Source organism: Homalodisca vitripennis, unplaced genomic scaffold, assembly GCF_021130785.1.
Source record: "Homalodisca vitripennis isolate AUS2020 unplaced genomic scaffold, UT_GWSS_2.1 ScUCBcl_2603;HRSCAF=7536, whole genome shotgun sequence".
NCBI lineage: Eukaryota > Metazoa > Arthropoda > Insecta > Hemiptera > Cicadellidae > Homalodisca > Homalodisca vitripennis.
In genome coordinates, this window is record NW_025778733.1 from 41,222 (window position 1) to 54,406 (window position 13,185).

At 32.6% G+C, this 13,185-nt stretch overlaps 1 protein-coding gene across 1 annotated transcript; it reads right to left on the reverse strand.

The window, feature by feature from the left end:
* Nucleotides 1–453: 453 nt before the first annotated feature.
* LOC124372145 lies at nucleotides 454–5,234 on the reverse strand. Its single transcript, XM_046830511.1, has 5 exons — nucleotides 5,039–5,234; nucleotides 4,251–4,394; nucleotides 3,635–3,709; nucleotides 2,841–3,004; nucleotides 454–1,206 (listed from the first exon to the last, which is right to left on the reverse strand). Exons 1-5 carry the CDS (start codon nucleotides 5,105–5,107, stop codon nucleotides 624–626), a joined length of 1,035 nt encoding a protein of 344 aa, XP_046686467.1. The 5' UTR covers nucleotides 5,108–5,234; the 3' UTR covers nucleotides 454–623.
* Nucleotides 5,235–13,185: the final 7,951 nt, after the last annotated feature.

The following is a 13,185-nucleotide window of genomic DNA, read 5'->3' on the forward strand; positions in this document are numbered from 1 at the left end:
GGTATACATTTTTTTACTAAAATAGTCTTCTATAACTTGTGTGCGTGTATGTATTGTAGTTAGAGGCATCAATTCAAAATCAATTTCCGTTTCAAAATGACATAGAGCCCCAATATTCATTACGTCATGAGTGTGTTAACTGAAAAGGTAAGAACTTCGAATTTAACATATGACAAATCTCAACGATGACATAAATTGTTTGAATAGTTTAATTGCTACTCAAGTAGTATAATAACATGAAATATCTCTTCAATATTCTATCTGTTGTTTGGTACTTCGTTTGGTAAAAATCATTTCACTCTCCGACGAACTCCAAAACACTAGTCTTTAAAAGAAAGTCTAAAATAAATCCCAAAAAAAATGTTCAGTGATATCACCTAACACAAAGATTAGTTTAGAATGTCGTTTAAACGGAATATATCCACGATGTTTTTTGTAAGTGATTGCCACAGGTAACATTTATATTAAGTAAGGTTGCATAGAACGAAGAAAAATATTCCACTAACATTCCTAAGAATTAAATCTGTATCAGACATTATTAAATAGGATAACTGAGTAATATGTGATAAAAGATATCTAGTTTTTAATCAAACAAAGGGTTTAATAATAAGTGTGTAAATATGTCATATATCAGCTGTAAAACAAGACGTCTCCCCCTCCCCCTGTCCTGTGTGTTCTGCTATTTCCTTGTCCATAACATTTTCTGTGAGTTCCTGAGATTGAATGATCTCTGACCCTGATGTGGTAATCTTCTCTTCGTTATCTCCCTCGAGTTTCATTATTACTCCTACTTGTACTTCTCCCTCTCCATATCCCTTTTGTTTCTCTGTTACTGCATCAGTGACAACATCAGGATAAGGTTTATCAATATTAGGATCTTTCGGTACTACATTTTCTTCTTTATTAGTCTGAATCTCACATAAAGATTTTCTATCACCTATGTGTCTTGCTATATCAGTAGATATCTCGTATAGTTCACGTTCGTCGAGTACATCAAATAACTCCTCACTTTCTCTTTTTTCTTCAGGACTGTCACAATGTCTCCCCTCCCTTCCTCCCACCATGTTAGTGTTCTGCTCCGCGAATAAACTTGACAGTTGCGTGTTCTCGGCCACCAGGAGCGCCACCTTCTCCTCGTACCTTGCTCGCAGATCGTTAAACATCTCCTTTTGACAATAGTACTGTGCCTTAATGTCTTCATTCAACCTGTGACCAATAACATTCATGTATCAGTTTATTTACTCTTACATGCTTATGGTTTATGTGTCTTAAAACGTTTATTATAGTATAAAACATTAATGTGTATACCTGAAAACGAGTACATATTAGAGGGTCAACATTTTTATTAAAGTACTCCCTCTGGAATATCTGCAAGTGTTATTCTACTAATGCAGAATGAGTGTCTAAAATCGAGTGACGAGTAAACGGGGAAGTGACGTTAAACAAACGGGGGGAAATCTTAAACAGCAAGAGGAAATAATTATGAGAAATGAAGCACTTTAATGCTTTAAATATAAATAGCTTAAACATTACATGGACTCTATTTTTATTTGTATACAGGTCACGCATACTTTCATTGTCTGAGTGGTTTTAAATACAACCATTTTCTTTCATCTATTAGGTAATTCTAAGCAATATATGGGTCAACCTCGATTTTTCTCATATTACAATATAATGTTCCAATAGTCAATTAGTAAAGGAAATGACAAGAACTTCTTGCCGGAAAGCAGTTATAGGGAGCAGGCAACCGCCAGACGGTCTTATATTGCTTAAAGTTACCTATTAGTGATCAGGAGCACTGACGTGATCTGGGCTTCAAATTTGGAACTACTCGAGTTAATTTTTTTTCTAAAAGAGCAAGCAGCGCGAAGCGCTGCGCAGCGGGCAGGCAAACGTGCGTGATCCTTTTTTTTATTAAAAGTTTCTGATAAATTGTTATTACATATTACAATATAATGTAGGTAATGTATGTAAAACAATTTTAAACATATAATTACATGCTTGAAAGCAAAGTAAACCAATATAATCCGCCCAATACAAAATCTCCGTAAAAATCTGGTAAAGGAATCTGTGTCATTCCTTTGGCCTGAATCAATTCAGTATATACGAAGATCACGCACGATGCTTGCCCGCTGCGCAGCGCTTCGCGCTGCTTGCTCTTTTAGAAAAAAAATTAACTCTAGTAGTTCCAAATTTGAAGCCCAGATCACGTCAGTGCCCCTGTTCACTAATAGGTAATTCTCGCGGTTGAATGCTCCCTATAACTGCTTTCCGGCAAGAAATTCTAGTAATTTCCGTTTCTCATTGGCTATTGGAACATTATATTGTAATATGAGAAAAATCGAGGTTGACCCATATATTGCTTAGAATTACCATATTTTATTTATTCTAAGAATATAACCTACTGCCAATTGTTTTAGACTGAACGGCTTAAAATCAATATATCATCCAGGAGAAAATTAATGAAGTAAATTCCGATTAGCTTACAGCTTGAGCGTACTGGAAGCAACAGATCAGGTCTCCCCGAGGAAATGGACCATCCTAGCCTAAAGCACCATAGATTCTAAATTTCGTCACGATCATATAATATTAATTAATCCCAGTGCGTCAATTATAGGTAAGGCAGTACTGTGGCTCAAAAGACTTTATTACTAGTAGGAATAATTAAAAGTTAAAATACATAATTCAAAAGACATCACTGTTGAATTCACAATATTGAGTCAGTGCAAAATGAAGAGCGCTTATTAATTTTAGCTCAAAAACGCAAAGTATAATATACTATATTCATCACACAACCAATAGTTAATAAGACTTTCCTACTTACAAGTTACAATACCTACCTTGCAGACTCAGACAAAGTATTAAAAATATTCTGTTGCTTATGTTTTTCCAAATGAATTCTATCTTCCATAATTTGTATATTATTATGGAGTTGTTCGACTTCAGTGTTTCTCAAAGCCAACAGGTCCTTCGTGACAGCTACTAGATTCTTCAGCGAGGTGCACTGCAATCCGAATGTTTACCAATGATAAGTGTACAGACTTAGATTTTAATTAAAACTTAATTCACCAAATCACTGAAATATTGTAATAATAAGTATGACTCCCTGTGCTGTCTTACTGGGAAATAAGGTTGAGGACAGATGAAAAATTTATTTGAGAACGAAACAGTATCTCAATTACCTTCAGTTTTGATTATGAATGTCAGTGAAAAATTGAATAGTATTTGATTTTCGGTTTTTCAAATTTAAAGGCAAATCAAAATTAAACGCTATCACTCCTAATTATGAAATTTTTAAAAGGACCTTTTACTATTAGGGCCCATTGCTACAAAAGTTAAAATTTTGAAATGTAATTCTATTTAATTTTATATATTCCCTCACTGACAGTTAAAACTATGGCAATGTTTGCTTCTCATTTGTTATTAGAGACATTGTAGATAACATCTTCATAGAATTTAACTTATTCAACAGTCATGAATTCAAATGAAATCATAAATTCACTTACTTAAATGACTTTTTAACGAGATATTTGTTATTTAAATTGGCCATGTGTCTTATGTTTCAACAGGTATCCTGACTCGAATGTTATAATTAAATATTTTACAATAACTAAGATATGCACGACTTAATTACCTGTAGAGTAAGTGCTGTTCGTTGTTCCTCCAAATTTTTGCAAAGAGAACTTTTCTCTAGCAGCAATAAAACCACCTGCAAGGTAAGTACCTATTGTAAGAAAAACATACGTTGGGCAAATATATGCAAATAAAGATAAATCAAATTCTTTTAGTTTTACGTAATTAAACGTTACAGAACTATCAATAAACTATATTTGACTCCATTTTAAGCTAAGGGTTTGTCAAAAACCAGGTTATTAAATGTTTAAATACAGATAATATTGTACTAACATACCTATAAGATTTTCGTGAATAAGAATCTTGAGTTTTAATATCAATAAATATTAATATTCAATAAATGCAATAGTTCGTAAAACATTAAAAATTGTAGGACTTTATCATGGAAAATACCACATTGCTACCAAAATAATAATGAAACCTCTGTGTATTTGCTATGATTGTATTCACTTTTGTGACGAAAGTGTCGACAACTGTTGTAACCATGTAATTGGATTGTTAATGACAAACAAGTCCCCTTGATAATAAAATGGATCAATTATAGTGAAAACAGCAGTCAATTATATTGATTAGTTTGGGCCAATTATAGTGATAACAGTTGTGAGATGACACAATACCTTTCTAACCAAACAGTGAAGTCGAGAGACATGTTCCCGTAATTCCTTTTCAGTTCGATGATGAACGTCAAATCTCAGCAACTCCTTTAACATGGTCTTAGCATAGGTTGTGTCTTTGGTGCCGTTAGTTTTGAAGCCATCTTTCTACAAAAAATAAAATATATCTATTATTTAAATATAATTATGATAAAGTTTTTTAAAAGTCATTATGTATAAACATTTAAAACTACAAAAAAAACTGCATTATACATGACATATTTGATTGAGTATCTAAATAGTGTGCGTTTGTCAACAGAGGAAACCGGGTATCGAATGAAATATCATAAAATTGGTTGTTCATTTAAATATTGGATCACTTTAACAGCACGTGCAAAAGACAATAAAAGAACAACACGACATTGCAGGTCGCTGGCTTTATTACAAATACATTGTGTCAATGGTTTCCCTAACGATTTAGTGTGACACGATAAAAATCACGAGTTTGATACTATTCTTGAATAACATAAGCAACTGGGCATTAAAATATTTTAGTTGACATACTTTCAAGAACGAATAAACTAAGTATACAGTAATATTGAACGAGAATTCTTGGAGAAACAGATTCTGACCAATCGAGCCACGTAGACCGTAAAATTCAAACACTGCGTAGGTTAAATCACAACACTCCTCACTTATATGAAATAAGATATCCAAGTTCCTCGCTCAGATTTATAAATTTTTGTACCATTATACTAAACAGTAGAGTACAGCATGTCTTAGTTATAAAGAATAAGGTTCTAAATACCTACATTAGGAATATTGCCTTGTGAAGCGTCTTCTGGAACTTTATTTAGATTTTTATCTGTAATGTCCATCATACTATGTACCAGAAATCAAAATGTACTTAATACAACTAATGATACAGTTAATTGACCTACTGGAATTTTTCCAACGATAAATTATTACTTAACTTGTAATTTAGAAAACAAACATGTTGACGTTTGTTTACAGTAGCTCTGTTTGCGAGAAAACATATGTTTATCTGAACTGAAAATAACTTCGATCTGTACAAAAGATTTGGTAGTTTTTACTGGTAAAGTCGACATATGGAGGCGTAATCTTTACAGCAAAGACAAACAAGTTTCAAATGTCCTAAGTTCTTTTAGTTCCTACTTTTCTTTAAATCTTAAAATTGTTTCGTCTTACGTATACTCTAGTGGTTCAAAAATTAACACATTTTTTATTTAGTTTATAGTGTATACCATCTCTATCCTATACGTATGTTTTTATATTAAAATTAAAGTTAGTACTGATGAACATGAGATGGACGCAGATTGGATCTCATGTATGGTAGTTCAGAAGTTACTGTTAACTCACTTTATTTTCTTGTTTTTGTGTAAAATTTTTTATCTTTTAAACACTGACATTGCATAAATATTTATATTTTTACTAGCCGTTATCCTCGGCTTCTTAAGCAATTTCGTATGTTTTAAAACTGTATGAGCACTTCTGGTTCGATGGAATTGTATTATCGACGCCAATGTTAAGATTGCTTTGTTGTCACGATCAAGAAAATACGTCAAAAAGTTTACATTTACGGCCTTTGTAATTTACTCGGATCTTAGTATTGGTTATTCCATAGCTGATTTTGCTTCATTCCCGATGTTAAAAATAAATATATTGTTAGGTTAAACAGCTCTGAAAAGCCTAGTTTCGTCAAAATACAACTAATTTGTGTTTCATAACAGTGTTTAAATGTATGGTAAAAGTTAGACTACACTGCTTTTACTCAATTAATATTTAACAACTTTAAGACCAATGACCAAGATGGCATTTTTCGAAGGCCAGTGCGGAAAAGCACAGAGGGACTTTCGAAATAAGAATAGGCTTGTATTCATCCCTAGGACCATAAGAATGTCCTTGTAAAATTCCATTACTATCGGTAGAATAGTTTGAGTGAAAGCAAAATAAAAAAAACAAAGGGAATTTCGCATTTATAATTTTGTTAAGAAATTTGAGATTATAGTTTAAAACTGAATAAAGTTGGTGTTTATACGGACAAACCAGGTAATTGTCAGTCCAAAGACCATCATTTGAATTAGGATGAAGTCAACGTGATACATTTCGAACTTCATTTCATCAAAACGAAATTAATAGAGGCTTAATATATCATACGATCAGTGAACTATCAGTCGAAATGAGGCCGTTTTAATTACCAATTCTTAAAAATGAGTTAACATTTAACAATGAAACATAAAGTATCAAACAGATCACTGATTTGCAGCACAAAAATGCGGAGTAACAATACGATTTTCAGTGGATCTACAATAAATTAATAATGTGAATACCCCACTTTCGTTTCATTTTGTTGCCACCATGTTACCCCGCGTCAATGTAAAGACGTTATAAATTGTTATATTCTGGAGATGTTAAAGGTATTTAACTGTCACGAGACTATAAAGTTACCTTGTCTTCTACTAAGTCGGGAAATTGATTCAGATAAATGTAATTCAAAAGGTGAGGTTCAATTACATGAACTTATTTCCTGTAATGTTGTATTTGTATGTAAAATCAACAAAATTAATGAAATAATACAGTTTATTAAGAGTAAATCAAAGCTGGATAAATCTAGTTTACGTAGAGCAAAATTATAGAACAATTCTGGTCATATGATGGCATGAAGGAGTTTACTTTTCCTTTCAAGTGTTGCAGTTAACAAAAATAGCAGCCGTACAGTATAAAGTAATAAAAGGACTTTCTGGACCTACAACTGAGCACCTGAGTCTGACCTCAGGCGTCAGCTGCCTGCACCAACAAACAGAAAGTGGGGCTAGAACTGATGAGTTTGTGGTGGATTATTGAATCTATGTCCAGTGAAATTGAGTGGTTATGACTGATTTAATGTTTTATTTTCAAATTATTAACAGCTTAGAGATGTCCGGTATAGGTCAAAACTAACTTTATATTCACTTTACGCGCTATACGAGTTGTAATAAGGCGAGCATATTATGAAAATCTAAAAAAAATTGAGAAAATCGGACTTTCGTGTTTGAATATATGCTCGTGTTGTAAATTTTAAATTGAATGCACATACAAAACCAGAATATTTTTCTTGTCGTGTACGTTTCGTGTTCATCTAAGAACCATCTTGTATGAATGTACTTACCTTGTGGTAAGATATCTCTAGAAAGAAATCATTCAAGGACTGTAAATGTTTGCTTGATATTTCATGTCCATCAAAATTAGTTAGGCGTAATTTTTGTATAATTTCTTTCTCTACGAATGACAGGCTGTTCATCTAACGTCAAGACTTTTCAAAAATGAAATTATCTATAAATTTAGAATTTTTCATGCAACTTCGGCGAAGCCTGGTGCGCACCGCGTGGTGTGGCGTACTTCTACGAGTATTTTGTTTATTGTTTACTATTTTATGAATGGTAAAAATAACTTACGGATAAAAATTGAATACGGATTTTCAAACACCCATTCATAATGTTGTGGATATCTTTGGAAAACGCGTTTCAGGCTTTCATGAAAATATAAAAACACATACATATATTGATTGACTATTGAAAACTCATAGTCTGTATTTGAAAAAATATTAAACCCAAAGACCATTAAAACAGCATTAAAACAGCACGACCAAGAGGAGCTAACACAAGTCTTGTCAAAGAACTGGCGAGGTTATGTCAGACTATTATAATGTAAAGGCTTAACGACATCCTGCTAAAGCTATGTTAGAGGACAAAGGGAACAGCTGCTGCTAATGAAGGTTCATGTGACCGCAACATATCACGCAACGTGCGGTTGTCATCTATTGTTTGTAACACTATGATACATCACTTGTGGTATAGATAACTAAAACCCTTTCATCAAAGCTACAAAGGTAAACATATAATTTCGCTTTATATGCGGGACACGTGTTTGTGTCGAATATTCATATTGAAACTGGTACTATGTGGTCGAGGTCACGGTTATTTAGGTTTGCAGAATGAACTATTACTATACTGTAGTATATCTTAACTTTATTCGGGGGTTCTATTCACTAACACAAAAATGCGATGCAATACATCAATGATCTTTAACGCAATTTTATGGTATACTGCAGATGCTCCAGTCAACACGATAGGGAGTGTTTCGTTATTACGACAAATCACAAAAAAGTAATCGGATAATAATTTTAAATCTATACATGCATTTGTCTCTTGCAAGTTTCTGAAAACACTCTCATTTACGTTTCCAAATCCGAAGCAACTCTCATATCGATTAATTAACCGATTGGGGACTTGCCCGAGCGTCACTCGTTGCGGCGGAGCGGGATTGAATAATCTTGCCCGAGCGGCACTAACGATCACGTATTTGTTTGTTTTTACGCTAGATAGCAGTTTTGTTCCCTCTAACTCAAACTAACTCAATTATGGAAAAAGGGAAATCATCTAACAGAGAAATATAAACAGACTCTGTAGCTAACAAGAAGTCGGAGAGGCAACTATACACTCCTTCACAAATTATGATACTTTGTACACTAATGTCCGAAACGTGTTTCACTACGTATTTCATATACACTATGATTTTATTAAAAAATAGTTTTAAACATCAATTACTTATAAAAGTACATAACTCGTTACATTTTCTCCCAATTCAAGTTTACTGACCATAATTTATCTCTGTCATTAGTAAACATTACTCTGCTAGGCGATGCAAAAAATAGCTTTTTAATAATCTAGTTTTAAATTAAATTATTAAAATAAGACTTTGTCTATTTTATTTAAAATTATGTTAAACATAATCCACTTTGTTCTACAATGTATTTCAACATAAATTAGCTGTGTTTTCATTGACTACAAAATGAGAAGATTATTAATTTTAAATCAATCAGTATTTGAAATAATTTAGTTTGTAAACCATAAATGTCATTTTTAGATTATTATTACTCGAAAAAATGTTTTAAGCGAAATAAATTTAAATAGTTCACTGAATAACGCGAAATTCATTGTGAAATCATGCATATATTATTAATGATATCAAACTTAAAAACTCCAATATTCTTTATTATAAAAAAATATATAATTTTTATTTATTATTACCGCAATATCAACTGTCTACTAGTCCACTGCTACTCTTTTAGGTACAACAACTGAACAGTAGAGCTGTAAGATTTCATGTTTCAAAATACACATTGATAAATTGATTATTTAATGATTGAGTTAATATTAAAATATTACTGGCCTACTAGTTTAAAACAACAATATATCATGGTGTGTCAAGCACTTCTTTATGCCAGGAAGCAGAAACGATACTATTTACATGTACTATCGTTTGGTGATATCTCATTTTCCTGCAATCTCTAAAGAAAGAGAATCTTGTTGTCTTTATTAATTCCTAAAGAGAATTACTTTTAATGCCTCATGGAGAAAGATGTGATGCTTCAGCTTCATACGTTTTATAATTATTTCTAAACGCACTTTATCGTGTAACATAGCAATAAACTGTACAATATACTTTTAGGCATTTTGAACAATTATTTAAATATATGTCAGATTCATACTTCCAGACAACAATTAGTCTACATCATTTATTATGCAACTTGTTTAATATTATTTTTAATAAGATAATTGTTGTTTTTACCATGGCAAAAACGTCTATTTATTGGAAATCTTTATAGGAAATGGTTTAAAAAAATTGTCTACTTCATTGATAAATTATTGATAACTAGCAGTTTCACACGCATATTCTTGAAGGATATAGCCTTCTTAATGAAAGTATTTATGATGTAGTATAGTCGAATCGTCAGGTATTTCTCAAAGAAAAGGAGACATATATCAGGTAAATATTATTTCAATATCAATGGGTAAGAGATACTAAATACGTATATGATAATGTAACTTTGATTTGTCAATTGTAGGTTTTGCACATATATGAGTATGTATTTCTGGTTTGGATAAATTACATTTTCAAACATTTGAGTTTTCCTGCCCTGTGCCTCGATAAAAATATTACATATAAAAATCTGAATATTAATTTGGTAAAATAGCGCCAACTATCGCGTATTTTAATTTACTTCTTGTCTATTTATTTTTAAAGTATTATCGTTAGAGCTCGCTCTTTCTGTATATCTCTTATGAGTCTTGGTAGATGAAAACAGCCAAATAATTCAGCCTTAGAGGGAATTAGAGAATGGTATTAATGTAATGACTCTCAAGTTTGTTGGGGTGAATGGTTCTATATACAGCACCACACCCTCTAGTAGAGGTTATGCAGGCTGGAGAGAATTTTACAGTCTATGAAAATCTAAAAACTCTATGCTTGATATTTCTCTGCATGATTGTTACATACCAACTGGGTGACTTATTTCGTCACCCAATGTATCCAAAGTGCCAGGGGCCTTATAGATTAAATACTCTTTTGCCATACACAGTCAACTCCAGCTTAGGCAGCCAATGCCCTGCAGTCCTGAAAATGGCAACATCACCTTAAGTGGTGACACTGAGTAAATACAAATTTTTCCAAAAAGTTTTTCATTTTCAATCTATGTCGTTCACATGCAAGATAATTATTAGCTGCACATTGAACTAGTGATCATCCACTGTGATCAGGAACTACTATTGGCTGAAATGGCAATGGAAAATGGGAGGTGAAATTTAAGCTCATTTGCTGTATTGTGTGTACGTGTAATATTTATATTCTAATTTGCACCAATTCCCTCATTCGCAAACATCACTAAACATTTATTAATACCATACATTTTTAGACCATTGTACTTCCATTTAATTTTACATGAAGTTCACAGTTTATATTTACAAATACAGTTAGGAGCGTGCAAATGGTTCGTCAACTGCACATAATATATGAAATAAACTAAGGTTCTAAATTTGTTCGGATTAAATTGTAAGGTTATTACACAACAAGCATTGATGCGCTGTGAACTGTAGATAAATGAGTGTAACTGAAACAACTGATAAAAAGCTAATGAGATGAAAGTAGCTCGCAAACGCATTATCATTCTTCAATTTGTCAGTAAACCTATTAGAGTACCCATCAAAATTAATCGTTTCATTCTCCTCCATCAATCCAATCTATTGATCCAACTGCAGAGAGGCAGAATTACTTATTCTTAAAAAACAAAGAAAGTCATTAAAAGTCTTTGTGGTTGAAAGATTCAGATTGTATTATGAAACTAAAGAATTTTACAAGAATTATGAAATATTACTATACGAAATATTCTTGATGACAGTCTAACCCTTAGAGGTCGTTTGGTAGTAAACTCTCTCTTGACAACTCACAAAACCACATACATTCATACATGATATCGATATTGATTCACACATGTATTAACTTGCGATTGACTGTTGGAATTGCAATAATAGTCTATTTCAATTTTTTATAATCATTCTTCAATTTTTGTAAAAACTAATCATGTCGCTGGAGAGACTAGTAAAATTTCATTTCTGTCTGTCTGTCAACACGATGACTCCCGAACGATTTAACCTTTATACTAGAAACTCCATAAATCTACATTTCTGAAAGGGGATAATCGAGTTCGCCAGTTGTGTATGTTGCTCACTACATAGGAATTGGTTTAGGTTCGCAAAGATAACCATGATTGGAACGAGAAAATTGTATAATAAATAAATTTGCGATTAAATGAGTACGATCATTTAACAATGTAACATGTGACAAAAAATGCATACAATGAAATGAGCAATAGATTCGAAATTTTTCATGCAACACCGTGAAGGTTGTTTCGCTGTTCGTGATATGTGACGTACACCTATCAAAATTCATTTCTGGCGTGTTAAGGATGAGTGGCATACTATTTAAGGTTATCCATTGCGTAGTGAGGTATATATTATATAAATAACTGAAACCCCTCTTTATATTCGGTACAGAATTCTGAAAATCTCTGTGTAGGATTAAACTGTATTAGCCTTCTTTGATTTCAACAAGCCTTTAAGTACAAAATCTATTCAGATTTTTGAGAAGGATAAAAATCGTACATTAATAGTTTTACAATCCTGTTAAAGTTAATATATAATAATGCGGCATTAGTTATTTACGAACTCCTCATGTTCAAAATCAATAGATAGCCTACTATGACTTTGTATAGCAAAGATACTACAACCATATTTAAGTCCTTAAAAATAATTTTATTTAAAGTTGACATTTGTTTCAAAATTGGATAAAATCTGAGACATTTGTCTCAGGTGTGATAAAATCTTTAAAAAAATACATTAAAATATTCAGGATTTAAATGTGTGGCGATGAGTATACACTTGAACAGAATACCCTTTACATCATAAAACCCACAATTTATCTGTAAGTCCAGGCTGGAGAGAATGAAGCGAAACGTTAACACTGCACAAAACCAAGACCACTACACACACACATGTTGCACACAGCTGGTAAGAGGGGTAGGGGGGTTAATAGCTGATGGTAAACGGAATGTCTATGTCATAAAACTGGCGAGGCCAATTCTCATCTACCTCTTAAGAGGCGGACACAGGATTCAGGATCTCGACACGGGACCTACTGTCCGACTATCGGGTTTTTATTGACTAGGGGTTGACAAGAGATCGTGCGCCCATTGAACGTGTGTTTGTAAATTTAGAATTGCGGGAGAAACTATCAACGCATTTGTTTTTTCAAAACAGTCCTAAAACCAAGGGCAGAAACACGCGGCATTACTCTTTTGTTCTGGTTTTTAATGTCATGATACCATTACGAAATGTAATTGCTGAGTTTTGCTTCAATATTAGTGTGTTTTTAGGTTACTTAGTTAATTCTGTTATTCATTACATTATATTGGCACCCAAAGTGGCCTCACTTCAACAGAAGTTTAACGTAGTGGTGCTAGTTCTATACATAAATCTTCAATAAATGTACATCTGAACAAATTCTTATTGCGTTTTATTATGTCTGTTGCATTCCACTTTGGGTTTTACGACTTTTCAGTCCA

What these genes read in the sequence shown, in the direction of transcription:
- LOC124372145 (XM_046830511.1), bottom strand. Translation starts at nt 5,107, where the DNA reads ATGATGGACATTACAGATAAAAATCTAAATAAAGTTCCAGAAGACGCT. An exon ending in CACAAGGCAATATTCCTAAT is followed by an intron (nt 4,395 to 5,038) that starts GTAGGTATTTAG and finishes TATTTTTTGTAG; the next exon opens with AAAGATGGCTTCAAAACTAA. An exon ending in GAACAGCACTTACTCTACAG is followed by an intron (nt 3,005 to 3,634) that starts GTAATTAAGTCG and finishes TTCGGATTGCAG; the next exon opens with TGCACCTCGCTGAAGAATCT.